At 40.4% G+C, this 24,751-nt stretch overlaps 1 protein-coding gene across 12 annotated transcripts in view; it reads left to right on the top strand.

Moving 5' to 3' along the window:
* The window catches only part of TENM2 (teneurin transmembrane protein 2), an 812,220-nt gene that overhangs the window by 310,908 nt on the left and 476,561 nt on the right, over positions 1-24,751 (top strand). For 2 of the 12 annotated variants that reach the window (XM_065409740.1, XM_065409739.1), the window contains exon 3: positions 15,653-15,736. The exons of the other annotated variants lie outside the window; for them this stretch is intronic. In XM_065409740.1, the coding sequence (XP_065265812.1) occupies positions 15,653-15,736 (84 nt within the window). The remainder of the gene's footprint in view (positions 1-15,652; positions 15,737-24,751) is intronic. 12 annotated transcript variants of the gene reach the window in all.

Raw genomic sequence — 24,751 nt, 5'->3', positions numbered from 1 at the left:
TGTTGCTAGCCCATACTGAAGTTTGTGCCACCATTTCTTCACTCCTTTTTTTAGTTATGCTAGCTAGACTAAAGCTTGAGCTGCAGTCACACCTTTATTTGTAGTGTAGATATACCCTAAAAGGCATGGCACAGAACTTGCAGCCCGAAAGTGTGTGTGTGTGTGTGTGTGTGGAGGGGGGTTATAATGGCTTTGCTACCTTTGCATTCTCTCAATTCTGGGATGCCCTGGGGCCCAAGGGGCCTCCAGAATAATTTAAACAGCCCTGGGACAGTCAGTCCCCACCTGCTTATGGGCCCACAAAATTTGTACAGTGTTACATGCTGTGGTTACACTCCTGGCCCGCCTCTCACACCCCTAAAAGACCTTGCATAGTGGTCCTCATAAAACAGCTTGAGGCTTGTCTTCCTCAGTTCCTGTGTCTGGAAAATTTTCCCCTGGCCAGATCCAGGGATTTTAGAGTTCCTTTAAGCTATTCTAGCCCTTTTTATTTGGCATAAACAGGATGGAGCAGTGGTGAGAATCTCACCCTATGTGGTTAGAAGTGGTATGATGCTAGCCTGGTTTTCAAAGATTCTGAGCACACCCATCTCCCATTAATTTCAGTGGGAGCTGAGATTGGTCATGTCAAAATGTTTCACCCATTCTTTATGTATTAATGAGTGGGATTTTCAAAGCACTCAGCACTGTGCTAACTCTGCTCTTTTAAAATCAACAGGAGCTGAGTTAAGTCACTGCTGAATACTTTTGAAATTCCCACCCATGCCGTACAATTGACCATGTGTAGGTCCACATGAAAAAGATCTTCTTTTTTTTTTTGACGAACCGGAATATCTGGAGATTGGCTATGCATACCATTGCCTCACTTCCTCATGCACATGGCATTATTCATGATGTCAGCACCAGAATCAGAGGGCGTATCACCTCTCTGTGAACATGGTCCAGAATTTGGCAGATACATGCAGATTCTTTCAGGGAATGTAGTTCGAATCGGTCCAGTGAAGTCAATAGGACCTGAGTTAGGTCAATGCTATGTTCTTTTGAAAATCCCAACCTATTGATTTTTGTTATTGGCTTACTGTGGTTCTGACTGGCCCCAGTTTTTCCCCTACATGATATTATTTATGAAAGCTGTGCAGAAAATGATCCTTGCCACAGATTTTTTTTTCTGCTGCTGGGATTGGGATGGAAACTTTTTATCATGCACAGATGGATGTGCACCTCCTCTCCCTTTTTGTAGTATACACATGTACATATTCAGAGCCAGAACTTGGTCTTGAATGTTTATATTGTTGTGAGGGATTTGGTGATTCTGTGCAATAGCCCTGTCTTCTGGCATGGACTTGGAAGGCTTTTTATCCTTCCACTAGAGGCTATTTCAGGATAAGTTGACAGCCTGCACTGTATCTTTTTATTCAATCACTTCTATACACTGAGTGCCAGTAGTATTTTCACAATAGCACTTATGATAAGGGAAAAGTAAACATGAATGGGCTGCTGAGAATTTATTGATACTTCTGGTTGTGTTGATCAAGTGCCCTGGCAGCACAGTGGCTCTGCCTGGCCTGTGTAGTGTCCTTCCACATCCTTTCTGAGCTAGCCAGAACATTTCTTCTCCTCGGGGATAAAATGAGAGTCGGTGACTTAAGGATGAAATAAACAGGAGCTAAGATGGCTTGTCAGTGTTGAGCCTTGTCCTGACAGCTGCCTCCGCAGAATGCATTTAATAAATTGTGATTGACAAAATACTTGAAAGCTACAGCTTGAAGTTGAAATCAAGGTGTATGGGGAAGTGGATAGGATAACATTAGAATAGCCTTATAGTACAGAGAGCTGTCATGAATCACATAACTGCTTTTAAATTGGAAAAACTTTTAACAGTGGGAAAACCTGGATGGTCGTGGTACAATTGTCAGTAAGGCCATTTCTATAATTGAGCCTCCATCTCAGGGACTTTGTGCAATATTTTGTTACTTGATCAGATTTAATGTAGCAATTAATTCAGTGTTAAGGAGAGAATCTAAAATCCAGATCTTAATATCAATGAACTTTGTGGAAGTCCAGATCCAAACTCTGAAGTTTTGTGATCATTTCTAATATTAATATAATCCTTATCAGTGTATCTCATTGTAATAGATTAGTTCTTATCAACAGCATAAATCTGAGTCATCTTAAGTATAGAATTAAAATTACACGAGAGAAACAGAAAAGGAAAACATTATCATTATATAAACCCCAGGGTCAGAATATTACTGCATTATCTGAGATGCAAAACTTTCTCACTTCATCTTTCTCCTCTCTCTATAGCATCCATCCCTCTCTCAGACATCAGATTATCTGGTCATAAGCATCACTTAAACTTCAACTGCTAAATTATAATCTTATAATAAGTTCTTAGGCTATTTGACTTTGCACTTTACCCACTCATCAACTTCTACTGGGCTGTGTCAAATTAGGAAAGAGATGGTGGCTCAGATATGCAACTGGGAGAAGGGTCGCTGCCACTTGCATGGGGGAATAGGTATGAGTGAGGTGGTAGGTTTGTTAAATAGCTGGTTGGAAGGAGGCCTGTCCTTGTTGCTAATGGGAGTATGGGTGATGAGGGGTGGCGGTAGCAGGCAGGCTATATTGAATAACTAGGAGAGGGGTTTGATAAGTTAGTAAGTTTTAAACCTCAGCCATGTTTTCCCACTTTTTAATCATAATTTAAATGTAGTGGCCTGAATTTTCATAAGTGACTAGACTTTTATGTTCCCAACCTGAGACACCTTAAAGGGGCCTAATTTCAGAAGGTGGATGCTCAGAAGTTTCTGAAAACAATACATCTTTTAAAGTGTCTCTACCTTGGTAGCCAAAAATAGAGGTTCTCAAAGTTAATTTTGTAAATTTAAGCCAGCATCTTTTCCTTAATTGCTTAGAGAAGATATATTTACTATAGCACAAGCATGCGGGAATACACTACAATATTTTTATATAAATCCTGAGGTGATTTTCAGAGTGTTTCTGTTCAAATTTGGTTGCAAAAATAACTCCCACAGAATGTTGCTATAGTGTTTCCAACTGTAGAGTGCTATGACAGTAAGCAGATAGCAAATAGTTTGTTATGCTTTATAGATTGCAATCATCATACTCCAGTACCAGTTGATGCATCTGTTGGTGTTCATTCTATTTCACATTTGCATTTAAATTCCTATGGAACAAAGATAAGATAAAGAGGAAAACAAATGATGCTTATTTGTTGTTCTATTGAACTCCGACTATAACTTTGAGAGGGAAAACCTCAGGGGAAAAAATCCTATGTATTCTTTACAAAACATCATATGCCCATTCAGTCATTAACAGTCTTCAAAATCCCTGAGGCTTTAGTGAAGACATAAATCAGCAAGGAATAACCCAAAATACATTGAAACACAAGAAAAAAAAACATGCACAATATGATTGTAATTCGTGTCAATATTTTTAGTTCACATAGAATACATTATAGTACTGTTCTCCACCATACACACATTACTGATACATGTAGAAATATTGTCTGCATTTATTTACTTTTAAAATATTGCTCCTTTTCCATCTGTTGTAGTTCTAATGTGTTTTCTCTGTCACAGTGCACAGCATGAACTTGTAATACATTTAGGTATATCTGTCTTACATCCAAGGTAATTCTTCTGGCTGTTATGAACTACCTGGTTTGTGGGAAGCCTGGGAACAGTCCTTCGGGTTAGATTCAATCCACCAACAGATGGATGTGTATACTGTGTAAAATGGTGTGTGTGTGTGTGTGAGTGTGTGTGTGTGTGTGTGTGTGTGTGTGTGTGTGTACACAAATGTAGCAGCTACCCTAAAAAATAAAATGCCTACCTATTGGTGGATGCACACATTATATAGAAGAGCTGGAGTGGGCCATTGTTGTGAACAAGTCCATCCCTATCGTTGCTCATCCTTTTGCTCCCAGCCCTTGCTTCAGAGATATATTGACCCATAATTAAGGCTGCGAGTTGGTCACGGAAGTCATGGATTCCGTGACTTTCTGTGACTTCTGCAGCGGCTGGTGCTGGCTCAGCCCCCAGCACCAGCGAGTTCCCAGGCCACTTCCCCCAGCACCCGCGTCGCCCCCGGATCCCTCCCCCCCCGCACCCCCCGAGCACCTGAGGCCCCCCGCCCAAGTTTTAGTTAGGGATATAGAGTAAAAATCATGGACAGGTCACAGACCGTGAATTTTAATTTACTGCCCATGACCTTCCATGGTTTTTACTAAAATACCCGTGACTAAAACGTAGCCTTACCCATAATTACTAATAGCTCTTATTAATGAGGAAGGGCGTTCTTCTTGGAAGACCTGGGTCAGTTATGGGTACATATTGTATAAGTGCTGTAGGTGGAGAGACAGAAAGCATGACTCTCATTAAAGTCAGTGAGATTTAATTAGTACTTCTAAGAGGAAGGATGGTCTAGTGATTAAGGTGCTAACCAAGGACTTGGGAGACCTGGGTTCAAGTCCAGACTTCCTGTGTGATGTCAGGAAAGTTATTTAACCTCTTCTTGTCTCAGTTCCTCATTTGTAAAATGTGGATAATAGCACAGCGGGAGTGTTGTGAGGATAAATAAATTAAATGTGACATGCTTAAATATGATGACGATGAGGGTCATATAAGTACCTAGATTGGGTTGGGCAAACTATGGCCTGCGGGCCGGATCTGGCCCGTGAGCTGCTTTAAGCCAGACCGCAAGCTGCACCACACACCACTCCGGCCGGGGCGCTGGGTCAGGGGCCACATCACATGGCCCCCGGAAGCCGCGGCATGGCCCCGCTCCAGCTCCTATGCGCTTCAATGGGAGCTGCAGGGGCGGTGCCTGCGGATGGGGCAGCGTGCCTCCGCATAGGAGCCAGAGAAGGGACATACCAGTGCTTCCGGGAGCCGCTTGAGGTAAACACTGCTCAGAGCCTGCACCCCCTGAGCTTCTCCCCACGCCGCAGCCCGGATCCTCCTCCCGCTCTCCAAACCCCTTGATCAATGGGCACCCCCGGCCAGAACCTGCACCCCTTCCCACACCCCAACTCCAATTTTGTGAGCATTCATGGCCCACCATACAATTTCTATTCCCGGATGTGGCCCTCGGGCCAAAAGGTTTGCCCACCCCCAACCTAGATAGAGGCAGGATTTAGCTCTTAAATTTTACCAAACCTAAATAAAGATGCATATATTGTGTTCTCTTTTATAGTATTACATTTTCACTATAATTTAAAACAGCCACCGATTAAAGAGAGAATTAACTTCTTAGGATCTGATTCTTCCACCTTTCATTGCTTGGGCATTGGTTTTTCATGACTGTGAATGGTGTATCTTTTTTTAAATCCAAGATTGCATGTTTTATCAACTCTATGAGTCACATAGAGCTGTAATCTAAATTCCCATCCATAGATCATAGTTGAGATGGGAAGAGTGATGGCTGAGTGGGTGGATAAGTAACAGCAGGTGTAGGGTGGGGAGAGATAATGACAATATCACAAATCTCACAAATTTTCAAAAAATCATGTTTTAATTAAAATATACCATGAGTCATCTGTGACTTTTCCCCAAACTTTTTGAGACAGACCCAGCAACTTATTCATTGCTTAATAACTTACCTAAACAATTTAAAAAATGAACATTAATTTTTGACTGAGGACAGTATCTCATGCTCAGAATTAGAAAGTAGATACTGAATCATCTTGATACAAGCTAACATTTTGATAGCAGTCTTTGGGGGGGGGCAGGGGTTAATGTAATTGTTGTTAATAAAGCCTCATTCTGAAAATCACAAAATCCTAAAAAGGGGGCAGAATGGATACTGCCTCAGCAGATGACAGTAATATCACTGGATGACATATTATTTATGGGAAATATGAGCCTGTCAAACAACAAGATTTCTATTAGAGAGAACTAGACAAAAGCTTTATCCAGTAATTTTGAAAGTTGAGTGCCAATAAAAGACTCAACATCTGCCCCTTTGCGTTGTTTGTGATACCTCAGTACCGAGTGTTACCATCAGTATATCAACAATTACCATTTCAATTGCAAGTATAGGGGGAAAACAGTCTCCTCTCACATACCACTGTGTGGCAACATTTAATGGCTATCACGGTACTTGAAGGAGTGAATGTTGAGTTTCATATGGCACCTACTATACATATCAAATGCTTCCCTATCCCAGCACTGATAATAGAAGTGTCTGTGGATAGTTCATCACACGAGCCTGTATCTCTGGAACACGTAAGTCCACTTTTTGTGCAACTAAGATTGCAACTTCCCAGCAAGCAGACAGTAAATGTAGGCTTTCAGGCTCTCTGCAGGTCACTCTCATTTATTTTATTTTGTCCCTTGTTTGAGAGAACAGCCTCTCCGTTTTGCCATGAATGCCTCAACATTTACGTTGGAACTGTCACAATGCTCCATTTTTGCTGACATTATCTCTTAAATTAAAATGAATACAATCTGATCAAGAATTGCTAACATCACTTTATTCCTATACTCACAAAGGAAGAAGCAGAATGGTATTTGGCAGATAATTTCCGCTTCAGTGCCTGCTGATGCCTCCTGCTTGAAATGCTTGGTAGTTCCAGTGGGATAAAGCTGGATCTATTTGTAGAAAATGGACAGTTCTCATCATTTCAGATGGAAAATGTGTGTTTATTTTAAAGGAATCTTTCCTCGTGTGCACTGAAGTGCATTACTTTGTACTTGTGAGTCTGCGTGACTGTGAGGGTCAGAAGAGGTTTAATACACAAAAGCACTAGTCTGCTCTAGTGCCAGGTCAGTACACTGGCTTGCTTCCTCTGAGGCCTGTATGTTTGAGCCTGCACTACATTAAGCTAAAACTGAAGTGAGTTTGTGCTCTTAGTTTAATAAAGAGTGGACAATGAGGATATTGTAATCTACATATAAGTTGGCACCGTTTTTTGGTTTTTGTTTCGCTTAGATTTCAGGACTGTGATAAAAGGTACGGGGGAGGTACTGACTGAAGTCAGCCTACACCTGAAGGTGACTTGGGAGGCTTTGCAAGATCCAGTGGTGCCAAGAATTATTAGCACACACTAGTCATATTTTCTTCTTGCAAGAACCTAACATCTTTGGTATTTTGGTAACATCTTGGCTGACTCATCCCTACTCTGAACTCTCCAGATGTAGAGGTGTAGAATATTAACACATACCCCAAAAATGAGGACAAATGTAGATTCCTCTTGACCATCTCAGTCTAGCTTGTGTTGCAGCATTTTTAACATATTAATTTAAATGTTGATAATGGTCATGGGTAAGTTCCATGAATGGCATCAGTAATCACATACAGTATTTACTATATACTGTCCACTTCTAAATTTTGAGTTTGTAGATCTCCTGGGCATCTTTTTAATGCTTTTGGCAAGCTCTGTTAATGTCAGTTCATCCTCTGCAGTTGGGGAGGGGACATTTTTGCATAGATTTTTTTTTGCAACTGGTTTAGACAAAGCAGTACAAAACTCTATATCATTTCTGCAGTCTGTGCTTCACTGACTTAAATCCTCCCCATTAACCTAATAATTAAGATATTATTCTTTGCAGGTATTAGGGTGTGTCTTGGAGCACTACTTGATGTAAAAGCACTAGTCTGATTACTATTTTAAATAGCATTTAAATAGCCCAGATAGTGGGCTAGCCGTAGAGAAGGATTTAGGATCAGGAATTGTGTAGCAGGAATATTAAAGAAAGTGCAAGTACCCTAAACCTAGCTATAGCTCCTACTTCAAACTCCAGCTTCTCTTATTAAACCTAAGTATAATTCCATTGCTTGTAACAGAGCTGCTATTTTATTTTTTTAAGGCTGAAATTATGAAGACTTAATACTGAACCAGTGTCAATAGCAGCAAATGGTTTGCTTACCCACAACTGTGGAAATAGCTGCGGGAGAGGGTCTGAGAAAGAGGAAGACTCTTTCCATTGTTGAGGTTTCCATTGTTGAGTTTCCTCCACATTCTTCTGGTGGTGGAGGGTTAAGGTCATCTCCCTTTCCTCTCTAGGAAGTGTGAATAGGTCTGGCCCCAAACCCTACAGATAGTGGGGAGTGATTCTCTAGAGGCACAGTGTATCTGCATAGCCTAATTCCATTAGAACCATGCTACCAGGACTCTCCCAGCCAGCAGCTGCCCCAGGATCCTTATTAATGGGTGTGTCACATTCCGGGGTGCACAAAAAGGCATATTTTGTACAAAGATTATTACAGTAGTGTGTGGGGTGTAAATTCAGGGGTTTTCTTGGTCACAGGCCTCAAGTGGGGGATGGTAGCCATGTAAGTGTCTCACTCCTCCTTTCACACACGAATGGCAAGATCTGTTCTTGAAGAGTCCCTTCTTGTGAGGATCTAGGAACATGATCAGTCCCAAAGTTTTTCCTTTGATGTGGCCAACATCTGTTCTGTATGGGGAGATATTTATGGATATAGCAAGGCTATTCCCTCAGTGTACATCTTCATGACAGAGTTAACTTGGCTCTTATTCAGGTGTTGCCACTAACTCCCTTCCCTTCCACACACAAAACCCTCTTACTCAAGTTTATGGGTGATTTCAACCTGGACTAGTTGGCCTAGCTGGGGAAGTAGGTTAGTTTTAGCCTGGGCACCACTTTCATTTAGGATGATAACCCACCCACATTGCAGTGAAGATGCAGGGTATATCACTCAAGTGCTGGTAGTTCTCCAGTGCCTTTCCACAATTCCTTCTGTGTGCCCAAAAGGAAGCCAGGTTCTCCCACAATTCCCTGGGAAAGAATCAGAGGGAGTTTAAGCTTACTGCAGCACTAAGAACCATGGGATGTGCCCCCTGAAAGTCCTAGTGACACACACACGGGAATGCCCACTAGTAAGGACAAAGCAACTTGACATGGCTTTGCAGAGTGGCTGTTTACCCCAGAGCTAGGCTAATCTGGGTATTCAGACCCAGGTACTGCTCGCCTTTGTTACCTCTCTAGTGAAGACGGACCTTCAGAGACATGCAGGTATTTATATGGATAATGCCTGTTAACATTAATCTGAATTATGCATGTGCCTGCACTCTTGAATGTGAGAATAGAGCCTAATATTTTTACCAGTCCTTGGGAAATGGAGAAAGAAAATCTCTCCTTTTGTTTCTTTTTCTAACAGTTACATAGTGTTTTCACATGCTGCTAATTACTTTGTTCTGTACAACCGTTGCAAGCAATACACTTGGAAAATCTGACTTCTGGCAGAACAAGATTAATGTTGATAATATTTACCAACAGTTTAGGTAAAATCATGTAAAATTATTTCCATGTCCCATTTTGATGCAGTGGTGGATCAGAAGCCTTCATTTGTAATTTCTCTAAAATGTGCCTTTTATGAATGGGAAAGGGTAAAAAGTGGCACATCTGTAATTGATTTCAATGAGCTGCCAAAGTTACTTGAACTAACACTAGTGTCTTGTTTCCCATGGTATTTTCATAATTTCATTAATATTTTGGAAAACGTCTTCAAATATTGAATTGTGGATTTATTTATTTATTTAAGAAAAAATGTGGGTTGTGTGAAAAGAAAAGAAGAGGATACAATTCCGAGATCTCTTCTGGAAAATAATGCTATTTGTGACTTACTAGAATACAGTACATAAATATGAAGAAGCAAGCTTTTTTTAGTTTAATTGGCTTGGTGAATGTAGTTCAGAGAAGTGAATAACTACAACTCTGGCTCCAAGGACAAGAAAAGATCAAACAACACATCATAAAGAAAATGTAAAATAGAACACAATAGAATAAAACAGCAGAATAGGTAATTCTATCACTTAAAGAAAATAGCAGAAAAGAACAATTGCATAGGCCTTTTATGGTGTAAAATCAGAATAGATCAAGTGGCATGTTTTATTAAAAAGCAGAACGGCTCATTTTTTGATGTTTTTATGGTTGTTTTTCATTTCTACCTGTCACCATCAGATTTTCCTCTAATTCTTCATAGTCCTCAATTGCATATAGCGAGCATGAGTTCTCTGGTTGAAAGTACAAAACATTTAATTTTTATTTAATATTTTTGATCCAAAACATTACGGCAGGATAAGACAATAAAATGACAATACATGAAAACAACATAGAGATGGGCTGGAAGGAGAAATGCAGATCCAAACTGCCCTCTGCTTTGTAGAAGTTTTGATCCAGAATCTGAATATTGTGGTTTGGGCCCCTCTCTGCAAAAACATAAGTGATCAATGATAAAAGCCAACCATATCAAACACTGATGAAAATTAAATATTGACTAAGGGGAAGAAAAGGGAGAATATAAAGATTAAAGAGTAGGGGACCAAAGTCCTTAGTGATACAAACTAAAGGATGTTGAAAAGAAAGGTTATGATTCCAGCTTATTCTGAGCAGATAAGTTAAGAAGAAAAGAAGTTCCAAGTCAGAAGCAGCCAGGGTGATGAAGGGGAAGATAGTGATCCACAGCAATGAATGCAGCTAAATTGAAAGGGACAAGAACAGGCATGAGACCTTTGGAGCTAGCCACAAGCATAGCATTAGTTAGGACTGTCTTGGAAAAGGCAGCAGCAGTGAGGTCAGGCCATCACAAGGAGGAAGCATTAAGGAATTTCCCACCTTCCATGCAGACTCCATCACATTCTGCAACTGGTTGTGGCATGAGTTGGGACCACGTTGTTGAGAGCGTCTCTCTCTCTCTTTCTGACCTGCAGTGCCATTCAGCAGTGCCTCCAGAAGCTGCTGGCCACCTTGCAAGCAAGTGGGAAGGGAGGTATAAAGGGGAGGAGAAAAGCTATTGTAGCTCCTTTCTGCTTGCTTTCCTACTGGGCAGTGAGATCCCAGGCAGGCTGTAAGATGGATGTGTCATTGACTCCACCTGGGCCCAATTAGAGAAGGGGATGCCTAGCACAGATGTTCCCCTCCTCACCAGTCAGCAAAAGAGTAGTCTCAATGGTGGCTGAGAATGGGAGGATCTGGTCAGACTCCCACCACAACCTTGGAGAAAAAACCTACAGCTCAACTGTAATTGGGGTAGGGAAGGAATGAGATCAATATTCTGGAGACGGTGGGGTGAGGAGCAGTGGCATAGAAGCAGTTTGCTCTGTATGCGGGAGCAGGCAGAGGCTAGACTGGAGCTAGGATAATTGTTTGGAGACTGGAGACTAAAAGGAAATTTTAGGAAACAAAAAGCCAAGTTGTTTTGTATTAATTATTTAAGCAAAGAGTTGGTAGATAAATATTATGGAAATTCAGGTTTGCAAGCATGGATTGTGTTAATAGGTGGGTTGGGGGGGAGGGGGCTGAGGAAACCTGGTTGGGAGTTATATTATAATTATTTAAATATCGTTATATTTAGTGCTTGTTGGCAGAAAATTCCTTTGGGGGTACAATATAATACAATACAACCTCTAGCTCCAGCAAACCTATTGTAGGAACAGGTAGTGTTGTTGAAGTGAATCTTCAGGGGAGATTGGAATGAGGACAGGGGTGGCTTGGCAAACTGGTACTAAGAAGGTGGCGGGTGTTGACATGGTGTCTAAGATCTGTGAATAACAGGAAGGTATACAAGGAAGCATAGCAAGTTCACATGTAGTGTACTTTTCCTAGACATGGGTGAGGCCTGTGGGATAGGGACTAAAATTAAGCATAATGACTTATGGGTTTACTTACAAAAGATTTTTTTCTTTTTAGAAGACCAGTGATTGTAGGTCATAGTCTACTCTATCCTTCCTGATAATTGCAAAATCCATTACTGTCCCTTTGAGATGTTTTTTATAAAACACTGTATTAAATCTGAATAAAAGCTTAATAAGTAGATTAGTTAGAACAATAGTCCTCACGAGGATGTTTGATTCTGAGCGTAGCTGCTAGAGATAACCCTAAATGCAATTAGGTTTAACTCCCTGTGAGTGTCAAAGGAAGGTAATACCCACAGAGACTTCCCAACAAATGAAATTATTTTTAAAAAGTGTCTCAACTTTTAAATTATTCTTTCCTCTGGGCATCAGTAACAAAACCTTTGTTAAGAATTGTTGGAGAAACAGAGCCTTGGATAACGCACAGTGGAAAATTATTTTTGAAAAATTTGTTTTAGATGTTTCACATCAAAAAGATGGATGGCTCTGCTTCCGTGGGGGAACAGTTTGTTGTCCTCATCTGTAGTCTTTGTAATTGTAAGGATCAAAACTCCCAAGGTGGCCAGAGATAAGGACAAAGACAAAATAGTGATTTCACTAAACATATACAAGTTTATAAAGGGCAATGTGATCCAATGTTGATGATTTTTTCTCTGCTTGTATCTGAAATAAAAACAAAAGCTTTTATTAAACAAAAAATCCCAGATATTAAACTTCATAAATCCAGTTCCTATTCTAGCATATAATGTAGCAGACACTGTTAGATTACAAACCACTAAAATTGTTTAATTTTATTATCTGTACTGTAGTGTCCGCATCAGAACTATTGCATTGTAATGAGGATTTTGTCATTGATATTCAAAACAAATACACCTCTACCCCGATATAATGCGACCCAATATAACACGAATTTGGATATAACGTGGTAAAGCAGTGCTCGGTGGCGGGGCTGCGCACTCCGCTGATCAAAGCAAGTTCGATATAACGCGGTTTCACCTATAACGCGGTAAGATTTTTTGGCTCCCGAGGACAGCGTTATATCGGGGTAGAGGTGTAGTCCCAGTTACAGCAACAAAAAAACCCACCTTCCCAAACACTTCTAAAATAACCCATTATGTATGTTTGCAGGGTTGTTGTAACTGTGTTTGTTGGTGTGGTCTAAATGCTTTATTGGCACAAGAGGCATAACTCACATATTGCTCGGCTGCTTGTGGGTAGTATGGCCATCCCAAATCCATGCCAATAAAACCTTTATGCCACAGTACACCATCATGTATATTCTCTCTCTCTGTGGGACATAAATATGATCTTTATCTGTGTAGACTAAATGTACATCCCACTTCTTCCACATGTTCATGCATAAATTGCGTACACATGTGCATGTGTTTTGCAGGTGCCTATACCTTCACGCACACATTTGAACCTTTGTGAGTTTACAATGGTTAGAAATTTAAAGTGTGCATGCAAGTGTTTGCACGGTAAAATACATTAGTGAGCACAGATGGCAGCTGAGAAGGGAGTCGGACGAAAACATGGTCCTAAAAGCATATAAAACTGGGCACTCTTTTGCATGTTCAGTAATTTTGCCCGTCCTATAAAAGGGATGTATTGCCTTGTAGTTTGTTTACCATCTAGAACAGTGATGGGCAACCTGCGGGCCACACACAGCCCGTCAGGGTAATCTGCTGGCGGGCTGCCAGACAATTTGTTTACATTTGCACAGCCTCCAACAGCTCCCAGTGGCCGCGGTTCGCCATTCCTGGCCTATGGAAGCTGCGGGAAGCGGCCACTTCTGTATTTATGTATTTATATTCATGTCTCTGTCTAGATAACAGGGTTACAGATGCTATATAACACCAGGTGTATTCACTAAACAACCCTAATTCAGATCTTTTTTCCCCTTACATTTTAATATTGCATCTTTTGGGTAATCATTGGTACCACTGAAAAGAACAAATGTGCTATGAATTATGGCTGCTTACCTGTTCTGTGACTGCTAAAAATCAGCTACCAGGATTAATATTCAATAAGAACTCCGCTTTCTAGATTTCTAAATGTCTCCTTAGCTTGACTACATTTTTCGTGGTATTATTCATAGCTTTTTACTTGCAATGGAGTGCCCTTGAAAAATCTACAATATTTTTCTCCCTGCTTCAAAATCAAAAGTCAGTCTCATCAAAGATAAAGCTGAACTGATTAGTCCTGGGCCAGAGTATCTGAAAATGACTTATCTGAAAATGACTTATTTTGCATCATTTTCACTAGGAGTTCAATTTTTACAGCACATCATACTCAACTGCATGTATGTGGTGCAACAAGGGCACTTAGTGGCCAGTTTGCTAATCACACATGCCTGTCTTTTGCTATGTGTAATTTCTAAGGATATGTCATGTTCTTTGGAACATTTTTCCACCCCAAAGTCATTACTCTAAGTCTTGAGAGGTTTTATTCTTTCAATCAAGTAGCAGATGTTTCAGTTTAGAAATGCATACCAAGTAAAACAGATCTCCCCTACTCTTTCTAGAGGTATAACAAATTTCTTGTAATGCCTTCAGTACAAGTGAAATAATACTTTTTTCAGTATAATGGCTTTATTCAGTTATCAAACTGAATCACTGTTTGTTTGTTTGTTTTTTTGCATACCATAAGTGACAATGAGAAGCAAGACGGACATGTTTTCAGTACTGATCCTGAAACTAGTGGGTGCAGGATTGGGACATTAATGAACCATGGCCATAAATTAGTAGGAACAAGTATCTACAAGATGTTGAATATCTACTGGGAGAGGACCAAATAACCTCACGGTGAAACCCATGCAAATTGTGGGCACTTAGACTTTCCAAAAACCAGACCCTATATGAATTACCAGGCTTCTGGCCTCTTCTGAACTTTTAAGTAACTACTTGAAAATTGAGTTTTACTTTACCTTATTTTTGTTGATTAATCACCTACCAAAACTTAGTAATAGTAGTAGTAGTTATAGTTATTAAATCCTCTGACAGATTCTTCAAGGATCTCGACATTTCTTGGGAAAACAGAAGTATAATTGTTTTTAAAATGTATACCTTTTTAAATTCAATTTAGATTTGAAATAGTTAAACACATTCAAATGAAAGGTTTTTGATTAGTTTCATTCTAACTGATCCACGATTCAAAGCTGAACATTTCCTTTTCTCCCGCCCCCCTCCCCCTTTTAATAGAGATTCTTTTTCTGAAAATGATTATTTTAGCATAGAAACTTTTGGAGAGGCTTTAGAAACCAATTTCTCAGACCATTCAGCTAAAATATGTTATTAGAAATTGATAAACTGTGATATTTGAAACACTTTGGATTTTTTTATTCCAAATCACTGGACTGTGTCTAGTTCAAATTCAGCAGAATGAGCCTGATTATGTTGATTCTGAATTTAAATCTATGTATGTATCTCAAGTAAATGTAAAAAAACCAAACCTATCTAAACAGTGGAGAGTGTCTCTTGAGATGCATTAGAAAAGGGATCATGAGTAAAAAGTTGAAATTGTGTTTTAAATAGATATAACATGTAACTTACATTATGGTGTACACTATGGTAAAATTATTTTTCTCAGGATATTAAATGTCTCATAGATATTACAAATCTCACTGACTTCTGGGGAGACTGTGTGCATGTATCCAGAGGCAGACTTTGTTCCAATGTGTATTCACTTAAGTCTCAATAACATTTAGGGCCCCATTTGGAGACATGCTAACCTCTGCCTACTCCCACTGATGACAATGGGAGTCGAAGGTATTCAGTACTTGCAGGAATGGGTTCTTACCAGGGGTTACAAATGTTATGCATACCTAAGCCTCTTTACATGTCATTGATCATGTTGTATAAAATTTATAAACCCTCGTGTAATTTCTATATGAATAGCATTCTGTTAATTTTTTTTTAAAGTGTATATTTACTGATGGTTTGAGGAGCTAATCATCAACAGTGTATGGGGGAATATTAGGGAGAACAAAGAGTTGTCTCTAAAATTTATTTATTTTATTTTATTTAGATTTTCACACACACCTTTCTGAGACATTGAAAGACAGACAGACAGGCTGGCAGCAGCTGGCTGAGACAAAGAACTCTCTAATACGTAAGGTTTTTGTCTTGCTTAACCCGTATTCCCTATAAACGTAGAGTCTGGCTAGTTTGCTTCTGCAGTGATTAGCCTAGCTGTGTTTATATTATGCTTATCAAATATTTTATTTGTGGGATTTTTCTGTGTTTTCTACTGTGTAGTAAATAAACCTGGCTTTTATTCGGATAACTACAGTCTATTAACTGACTCTTAAGCTGGGATATTTGTTATTGGACTCCTAAGAGAGGAGTGGGTGGTGAAGGAACTGCAATTCCCCTGAGCCAACGAGAGAGTTGGCACAGGCCAGCCATGGGCATAAGGATTGCTGAACAATGTGAGGGATGCCAGGTCTGGTATTACACAGACTTAAGGAAAGGCACCATAATATCTGTACCCATAGTTTATTTACAAAGGTGGCTGCATATATTTTTGCTCATTAGTGGAAGTTTGCATGTACTGTAGATACTGCTTCAGAGATTTTGCAGTCCGCCTTTTTTAATGAGAGATTTTGAGATACCTGTGTTCATCTTTTGCCTTGACTGAATTTTTTTATCTAAACCAGTTTCAAATCCAGACAGTAGCTCTTAGTGCAACATTAAGCTCTTTATCTTAGATATCCCATATAACACAATCAGAATTTTTGTAAAGAATTACCTCAGTGACAGACAAGTTTGTTAAAGTATATAACTGTATCATTCCTCTCGACCCCCACAGCAAGATAGATAAAATCACTTAGCAAAAGGGAGGAGTGTGAAAAAAATAATGTGGCATTCTTTTATTAACAGAAAACTTTAATAGTTGATTAAACATATGAAGATCTTAGATCCAAGTGCTTCTTGGTGTGATTTTCTATCTAAATAAAGATTCAATAAACCCCTTTCCCCTGATATCTCTTAAATATTAAGCGTTGTTTTCATTCATTGGATATGTCCAGTTGCATTAACCTTAGATCTTAGTCAATATGTTCCATTGTGCCCTTACTAATTTCCCAAGAGCCATTTCTGATAAAGCCTTATGCCCTCAAGGCTGCAATTTCTGTTTTATGTTTGACTGGCTGTTCAGATGAAAGATGCTTCCTATTACACTATTCTGCTTTCCTTGTCTTACAGCCATCATCATCTTTGTGACGTGTGTTCAGTTAGACCCTTATTCAGCAAAGCATTTAAGCAGGTTCCCGAGGGCTTTGCTGAATCAGAGCCCTAAAAGGAAATAATATCCTAAATTCTGATCTTTAAACATTTGATAGGGTTGTTTTTCTTCTTTTTGTTTTTCTGATGTACTCTCTTCTTTAACATTCATTTGATTACTCCTGGAGTCTTGCAAACAACCTTAGATATGATTAGATTGTGCTATGCAAGCATATCTAGAAATAGTAATAGACTGATCAAGAATTCCAGGATAGGGTCCTATTTTGTTTTGCCTGTCTAGGGCCAGATCATGTCAAATGCTGAATACCAATGACTCCTACAAATTGCTGAGTGACTTCAACCTTCTTTGTAGTCAGTGGGAGTTGAGGGTGCTCCAAAAATCTTGGGATACTTACAGCATCTCATAGGATCAGGCCCTTAAAAATCAGTCCAGGTTTACAGTGAGAGAGAATTTGTTAGCCACAGGAATTACATTCCCATGATAGAGGTCTATAATACAGAAATCAGGCCCAGTGTGTAGCTAGTAGCTACTTAAAAAAAGATAAATTGTATAAAGATTAGAAATGATCTGTTATATCTCTCTGCATTTCTGAAGTGCCCATGACCATCGAATCTTGGCTAGTGAGCTAGCTACCGATGAAATCAAGGGAGTTACACTAGCGATGAGTTTGGCTGAAATAGTATATCACTGAATTGCAATACTAATAATAGCAATATTTGAGTGCGTCCTGCAGAATCCATTGATGCCTATCTTAGGGGCTCTCTGCAAGGCCTTTCTCTCTGGGTCACTTTATCTATGAACACTGTCTTCTTCCTATCCTTTCTTTTTTGAATTATATTGTGTTTCGTTGCCCATTTTGTTTAGCTTTCCCTAAGAGCCTAACCCCACGTCCCACTGGAAATAGTTGGATTTATATATTGTTTCATATTGTGCAGCATCCCATGCGTTCAGTGATGTAGAAATGAATGAAATAGAATCTAGTGGTAAATATTAATATTAAATATATAGTATGTTTTTACAGCAGTTTTAATTCTTATTTATGGTCTGCTGTAACTGGGGAAAAAATATAAAAATGTAAACAGATGGCAAAGAAATGGAAAGAAAGTAATCGTCTCTTGGGGACTTTTCTGCATATGGAATCATTTCTACATATAGGGTTTGGCATAGCTTGTAGAAGAATGTATTGCATATTGTGTACTGTAATTGTTACAAGAAAAGAGTGAGCTTATACATACAGATGTTGTCACTGGTAACAGTGGTAGTTTAATCTATTATGTTTATTATTCAAGAAGGAATTAGGACCAAGACTCAGCTTTATCTCTACTCTTTTAAAAACAAAATGCCATGGGGTCTTTAACATCCATCTGATACTGCCAAAAACTGACAGATGGCACCAACTTTGGTTTAAAGTGTCATCTGGATGAGGATACATCCAAATAGTGCTAAAAGAACAGGAGTACTTGTGGCACCATAGAGACTAACAAATTTATTAGAGCATAAGCTTTCGTGGGCTTCAGCCCACTTCTTCGGATATAATAGTGCCGTAACCCTATTAGTGCACATGGGTGTGTTAGCTTTCCAGGAGGCTTTGTTTTAGTGTGAGTGAAGTCCTCAGCTTTTCATTTGAGAGGTGCCCAGTTCACACCAGTGCTTGCTAAGTATGTGAATTGTTTGCAGTATACTGACTAAATGTGAGATACTCTGATACATTCAGTATGTGCCAAGGAGCAAGATGTCATCACTGCTCGCCAAAACATTCAGCAAGAGATAATCAGAGGAAGGGCAGCTAACTGCTGAGCCTAGGTACTGTAGCATGGGCACTTTGGAAATGTAGTTAGAAAGATATCATTCAGATCTGCCTTACAGATGAGAGTGCAGTAGCATGCTCGGTCATGTTCATACTGAACTTTATTTTATAAGATTCTGAGCACCCTAAGTTGTCAGTGTGCTCCATGGTCCATGCTCAAAATCTGGCTGGACTGAGCCCATGAAAATCACCCCAAGTCTTTTACATGTTCTGCCTATCAAACAGCAGATTACTGTAGTTTTAAAACTAACTAGGGTGACCAGATGTCCCGATTTTATAGGGACAGTCCCGATATTCGGGACTTTGTCTTATAATGGTGCCTATTACCCGCCACTTCCTGTCCCAATTTTTCACACTTGCTATCTGGTCACCCTAAAAATAACTCACCGAGGCATCCTTCTTGAGGATCATGCTGGTGGCGATGTGTGTGCTCTGGCTCCACATGCCTGGCCACCAGTGTGTGGAACTTGCTGCCTGTGGATGATCTGTCTCAAGCCCTCCCATTTTTAAAGAAATTAATGAAGGCACTTCTTATTTATTTTTTGTTTTAGAGGGGTTGTCCTCTCCCTCAATAGGGCTATCCTTTCTAATGATGCTTCATGGCTTTAGCATTTTAGTCCTTTTGTTTTTAATGTATTCTGTTTGTACTGTTTTATTTTGTGTATTGTTATATTTTAGTTATGTAGGACAATATTTAACACCATGACCATCTTTTTTTAATTATTATTATTATTAAATTGTTATAGTCTTGAAATGTGAAGGAGGCACTCAGATCTGATATGTGTTTGCAGGATTATAAAACTAGCATAACAGATTTTATTCTCCCAATACTTTCTTCTTTTTACCTAAAGCCCAGTGGCACAGGATGGCCAAAACCATTACTTGTCTATCAGGCTGATATGCAATTTATATTTATCAATTTTGAATATGGTGAAGTTGGTTAAAGCTCTCCTCCATGTTTGAATCATGTAACCCAAGCTCTCACAATATCAGGTTAATTTTTAGATAAGCATTATGTTCTTGGAAAAACAACAAGGAGTCTGGTGGCACCTTAAAGACTAACAGACCTCCCTCCGACTGAGATGTGGCCACCTTTCTGAGCGGCTCCCTGGACGGCGAATTCGCCCGGGACAGGGGCGATCTCGCCTCACTGTGGTCCCGCGCCCGCAACGCCACGCGCCGACTGGGGAAGCGACTGGGCTGCCGCTGGGAATGGAGTGAGGAACGGCAGGAGCTGGGAGTCCTGATACCGCGGATCGGAATGAAGGACAACACCATCGTCACCCCCGGAGCCAGAGGTGTGCTGGAGAGATCCCTGAAGGCCGCCGTCCACGCGCTCTACGTGGACACCCTGAAGAAAAAAACAAACCAGGGTAAGGCCTTCGAGGTGACCAGCAAGTGGGACTCCAGCAACCACTTCCTCCCCACGGGCAGCTTCACCCGGTTTGCTGACTGGCAGTTCATATACCGCGCCCGGCTGAATTGCGTCCCCCTCAACGGAGCCATCCGCCACGGGAACTGGGACAAACGCTGCAGGAAGTGCGGGTACATCGCCGAAACTCTGCCCCACGTCCTATGCTGCTGCAAGCCCCATGCCAGAGCCTGGCAGCTGCGCCACAATGCCGTCCAGGACCGCCTAGTGAAGGCCATCGACCCGCGCCTGGAAGAGGTCACCGTCAACCGCGCCGTCCCAGGCACCGACAGCCCGCTGCGCCCAGACATCGTCGTCACGGACAAGGTTGGAAAAAAGATCATCCTGGTCGACGTAACGATTCCATTCGAGAACAGGACCCCGGCCTTCTGTGAAGCCCGAGCCCGCAAGCTCGAAAAGTACGCCCCCCCTGACTGACACCCTGCGGACAAAGGGCTACGAGGTGCACACCAACGCTCTGCTCGTTGGGGCCCTATCTGTTAGTCTTTAAGGTGCCACCAGACTCCTTGTTGTTTTTGTAGACACAGACTAACACGGCTACCCCCTGATACTTGACATTATGTTCTTGGATAATTTCTCAGTTACGTTAGGCCAGTACTTCTCCCCCTCTCCCAGGGATTCCACAGGAAAAAGAGGACATGCGGTGTTAGGATAAAAGAACACATAGTGGTACTGACTTAGGCCCAATCCTGCAATCAGATCTGTGCGTGCTGACTACTGCATTGGTGCAGAGCCCCACTGACTTCAGAGGGACTCTGTAAAATCATAAGAGTCTAGCCATGTGGCTGAGATTTTAGGATCGGGGCATTATTAAGTAATCAAACCATCAACAAACTTTCCTTATTCAGCAAAACATTTAATTATATGATTTATTCTTGATTTATTTTGATAAATCATAGTGTTTGATAAATCAAAGTGTTCTTTTTTACCCCTTAAAAAGCTTTCTTTAGTTTTCTGTAATATAAAGATTATCAACAAGAGTACACCAAAAGTTACAACAACCTTTGATGACCCTGCCAAGTCAGCACTCTCCTACTCTCACTTCCCTCTCAGCACAGGATCGTGCTGACTTTGGGCTGATCCACACTGAAGAGTTACATCGGCATAGCCACCTCTCTCAGGGGTGTGAAAAATCCATCCCCCTGAGCAATGTAGTTAAGCCGACCAAACCGCTGACATAGACAGTGCGAGGTCGACAGAAGAATTATTCCATCAACCTAGCTACTACCTCCTTGGGAGGTGGATTAACAACAGCAATGGGAGAACTCATGGTACGTGTCTGCACTGAAGCACTATAGCTGTGCAGCTGTGGCATTTCTAATGTATACATTGCCTCAGTCAAAAGAAAAAATTGAAAAGATCTGGTGCGACCTTTACCCACCTTTCCCTCTTGCCACTCTCTCAGCCCTCAGCACTGATTAAGAAGTTTCTTATCTGTTCGCCACCATTTTCCACCATCCGATCCTATTCCCGATCTCTCTCTGCCCCCCCCCCCGCCCCCCAATCTCTGTCCTTATCCTCAATGCCTTTCTCAAGCTTCTCCTCCTCCTCACAACACAGGCTTGCTTTAGCCTTTTGCATCCAAAACAAACACAAAAACCACCTTTGACCACAGGTCTCTATTTACAAGTCCATTTCTCTTCCATTCATCTTTTTGAACATGCTATCTTCAACCATTGTCTGGAGTTCCGCTCCTTCAATTGCATCTAGATTGTTTCCAGTGTGATTTCTGTCTCTTGCACTCCTCTGCAGTGGCTCACACCAAAATTTCTAATGACATCTTCCTGGCCAAAGTTTAGAAATATTCCCAACTTGTTGGCTGCCATCAACCTTACTTTTCTCACAATCTTATGCTCCCTTTGCTTTTGTGACTCTTATCTTCTCCTGATTCTTCTCCAACTTCTTTAATCACTCCTACAATGTGTTGTTGGAGGATCTTTCCCCCGACCTTCCTGCTTTCTATGGGTGTCCCTCACAGTTCATGCTTGGCCCCCTGCTCTTCTCCTTTACACCCGACACTCTGTCTGGGTGATCTCATTCATAAATACAAATTCAGCTATCATTTTCATGTGGTTAACTCACAGATCCACCTTCAGTCCTTTCTCCTTCTGTCCAAATTAAAATCTCAGCCTGTCTTTCTGATATCTCCTTGTGGCCAAAATAGAACTCTTAATCTTCCCCCAAACTCTTCCGCACTCCCTTTGCTAGGTTGCTGTAGCTACTGTTTTTCATGCTGACCAGTATAATCTCACTGTTTCCTTGTGCTACCCTGTCTACCTTCAACAAGCATCTACTGCGCTTGTGCAAACTGTGCGCTATTATGCAATCTTAAATTACATGATCTCATACTATTTTTTCCACAGGACTCCCCTTGCCTCCTGCAGTGCACAGGATGGATCTGGTCTCTGAATGAATCAGGGTTATGTAGTGAATGAGTTTGTTGTATGTAAGACCCCTGCCTCATTTATTGCAGAAATTAGAAGGTGTGTGCTGAATAAGGTGGGAAGAGAAAGGATGGTCCTATGGTTAAGGCATAGGAGAACTGGAGTCTATGACTGCATCTTCCACAGAGGGTATGTCTACACTGCAATTAACAACCCATGGCTGGCTCATGACAGCTGACTTTGGCTCACAGGGCTCAGGTTAAGGAGCTGTTTAATTGCAGTGTAGACATTCGGGCTTGGGCTGCAGCCTGGGCTCTAGGACTCTGTGAGGTGGGAGGGTCCCAGAATTTGGGCTGCAGCCTGAGCTCGAACGTCTATACCACCATTAAACAGACCCTGAGCCTGAGCTCCGTGACCCTGAGCCAGCTGGTGGAAGCCAGACATGAGTTTTAAATTGCAGTATAGACATACTCTGAGTTCCTATGTGATGCTAGGCAAATCACTTAAATCAGACATTTCAGAGGTGGTCACTAATTGTTTCCTCATTTTCTGGGTGCCTGACTTGAGTCCCAGTGTCTGATTTGCACTCATAGCTGAAACTGAAGTCAACAAGAGCTGTGCTTTGAACATAGGAAGTGCTGTATAATGCTAAGTATTCTGGAAAATTGGGTCCTAGGTGTCTCAAAATTAGTCTCACTAATCCTAACTTAGTGGATACATTTGACTTTAATCTTACTGTGCCTCAGTTCCTGGTCTAAAATGTGGGGGATAATAATACCCTCTCACCACACAGGGATGTTGTGAAAATAAATTTGTGAACATTTCTGAATCACTCAGAGGCCAAAGTGAAAAACCCACAATAATAGTAATTCTGTCTTCAGAGCAGGGCTTGAATAGTGTGCAGTAAATAAGGTCTGAGTCCATACATGTTTCAATGAGAAGAAAACAAAATATTGAATAGTTGGTCATTTAACTGAGCATCATCCGATATTGTGTACTGAAGGTGACCAGGGGTCCATTGGACAAAATAGTATGTGATCATGTAATTACAGACTGTGGCAAAATAGATATGTACCTGGGGGCACATTAAGGTTGCACAGGAAACCTTAATTAAAGCATATCCTAACTTCCAAGCGCTTAACTATGCAACATTAATATTCTTTTGACATTATATTTGTGTGTGTGTGATACACACTCATTGTGTACACTGCAAATATATAACTCAAGACAAGAATGGACTCCAGATGTGATGTTCTGTAGCATCCTTCTAGTGCTTCTAGTGCTGATAGTTTTTTTAATAGTGACGTGTGTGTGTGTGTGTGTGTGTGTGTATATCTATATATGTAATATATATATAACTCCCCCAACAAGGTTTCTTCAATAAATATCTGTAGACTCAGTTGTAGTTTCTGATTTACAAATTAAAAATAATTTACTTAAACTAGTTTCAGTGTAATTACTTTTTGAGTTGTTAATAAATAGGTCCCAGGATATTCTTCCCTTTTTCTGGGGGGAGGGGAGGGAATAAAAAGTTTAATTTTAGATGATATTTTTGTATTATTATTATTTTAGAGAGGGATGTAAACTAAAAAATGGGCGTACTGTATTTGGGATCTGGGGAGTCGGTATGGGTCTCTAATTTCTGTAGCATGACATTTAAAATAACAAACTCATTTCCAGTAATCTTCAGACACAAATATGTTCCATTATTGTTGTTGGAAATTATATTTACATACACTGGACACAATGCATCCCTGTTGTGACCCATTGAAGTCTTTCTTCCATTGAAGTCAATGGAGTGACACCAGGGATTAATTTGATCCTCTCTATTTTACTGTGGATTTGAAATATTTCACCTGCATTGTCCTAGCACAAGTTTAAAAAAATAGAAACTCTTATAAAGTAGATGAGCAAAAATGTATTTATGTCCTGGGGTTTTAGCATTGATTTCTATAGTAGCCAGCTTCAGATGTTACAATTACTTTTCTCAGAACATGCTGTTTTGCCCAGAAATCATCCACTAGAGCATGTAAACTGCATAGCAAAATTTAGATACTTAAAAAATAATAATTGTGAGAATGGAAGACATTCTGAAAAAAATATCCTTACGGATTGGGTACTAGAAACAAACAAATTCATGACAGTATCAGGTAGGTTAATCCCAAGGGCAGATTTAATCTTTGTTATGGAATTTGTATCTTGAAAATACCATATTCAAGCTAACAAATTTGCAAACTTTGTTTGAGAAACAAAACAGA

The sequence above is a fragment of the Emys orbicularis genome, chromosome 8 (genome assembly GCF_028017835.1).
Source record: "Emys orbicularis isolate rEmyOrb1 chromosome 8, rEmyOrb1.hap1, whole genome shotgun sequence".
Taxonomy (NCBI): Eukaryota; Metazoa; Chordata; order Testudines; family Emydidae; genus Emys; species Emys orbicularis.
Note: the sequence above shows the minus strand (reverse complement) of the source record. Positions and strands in the feature narration are given on the sequence as shown.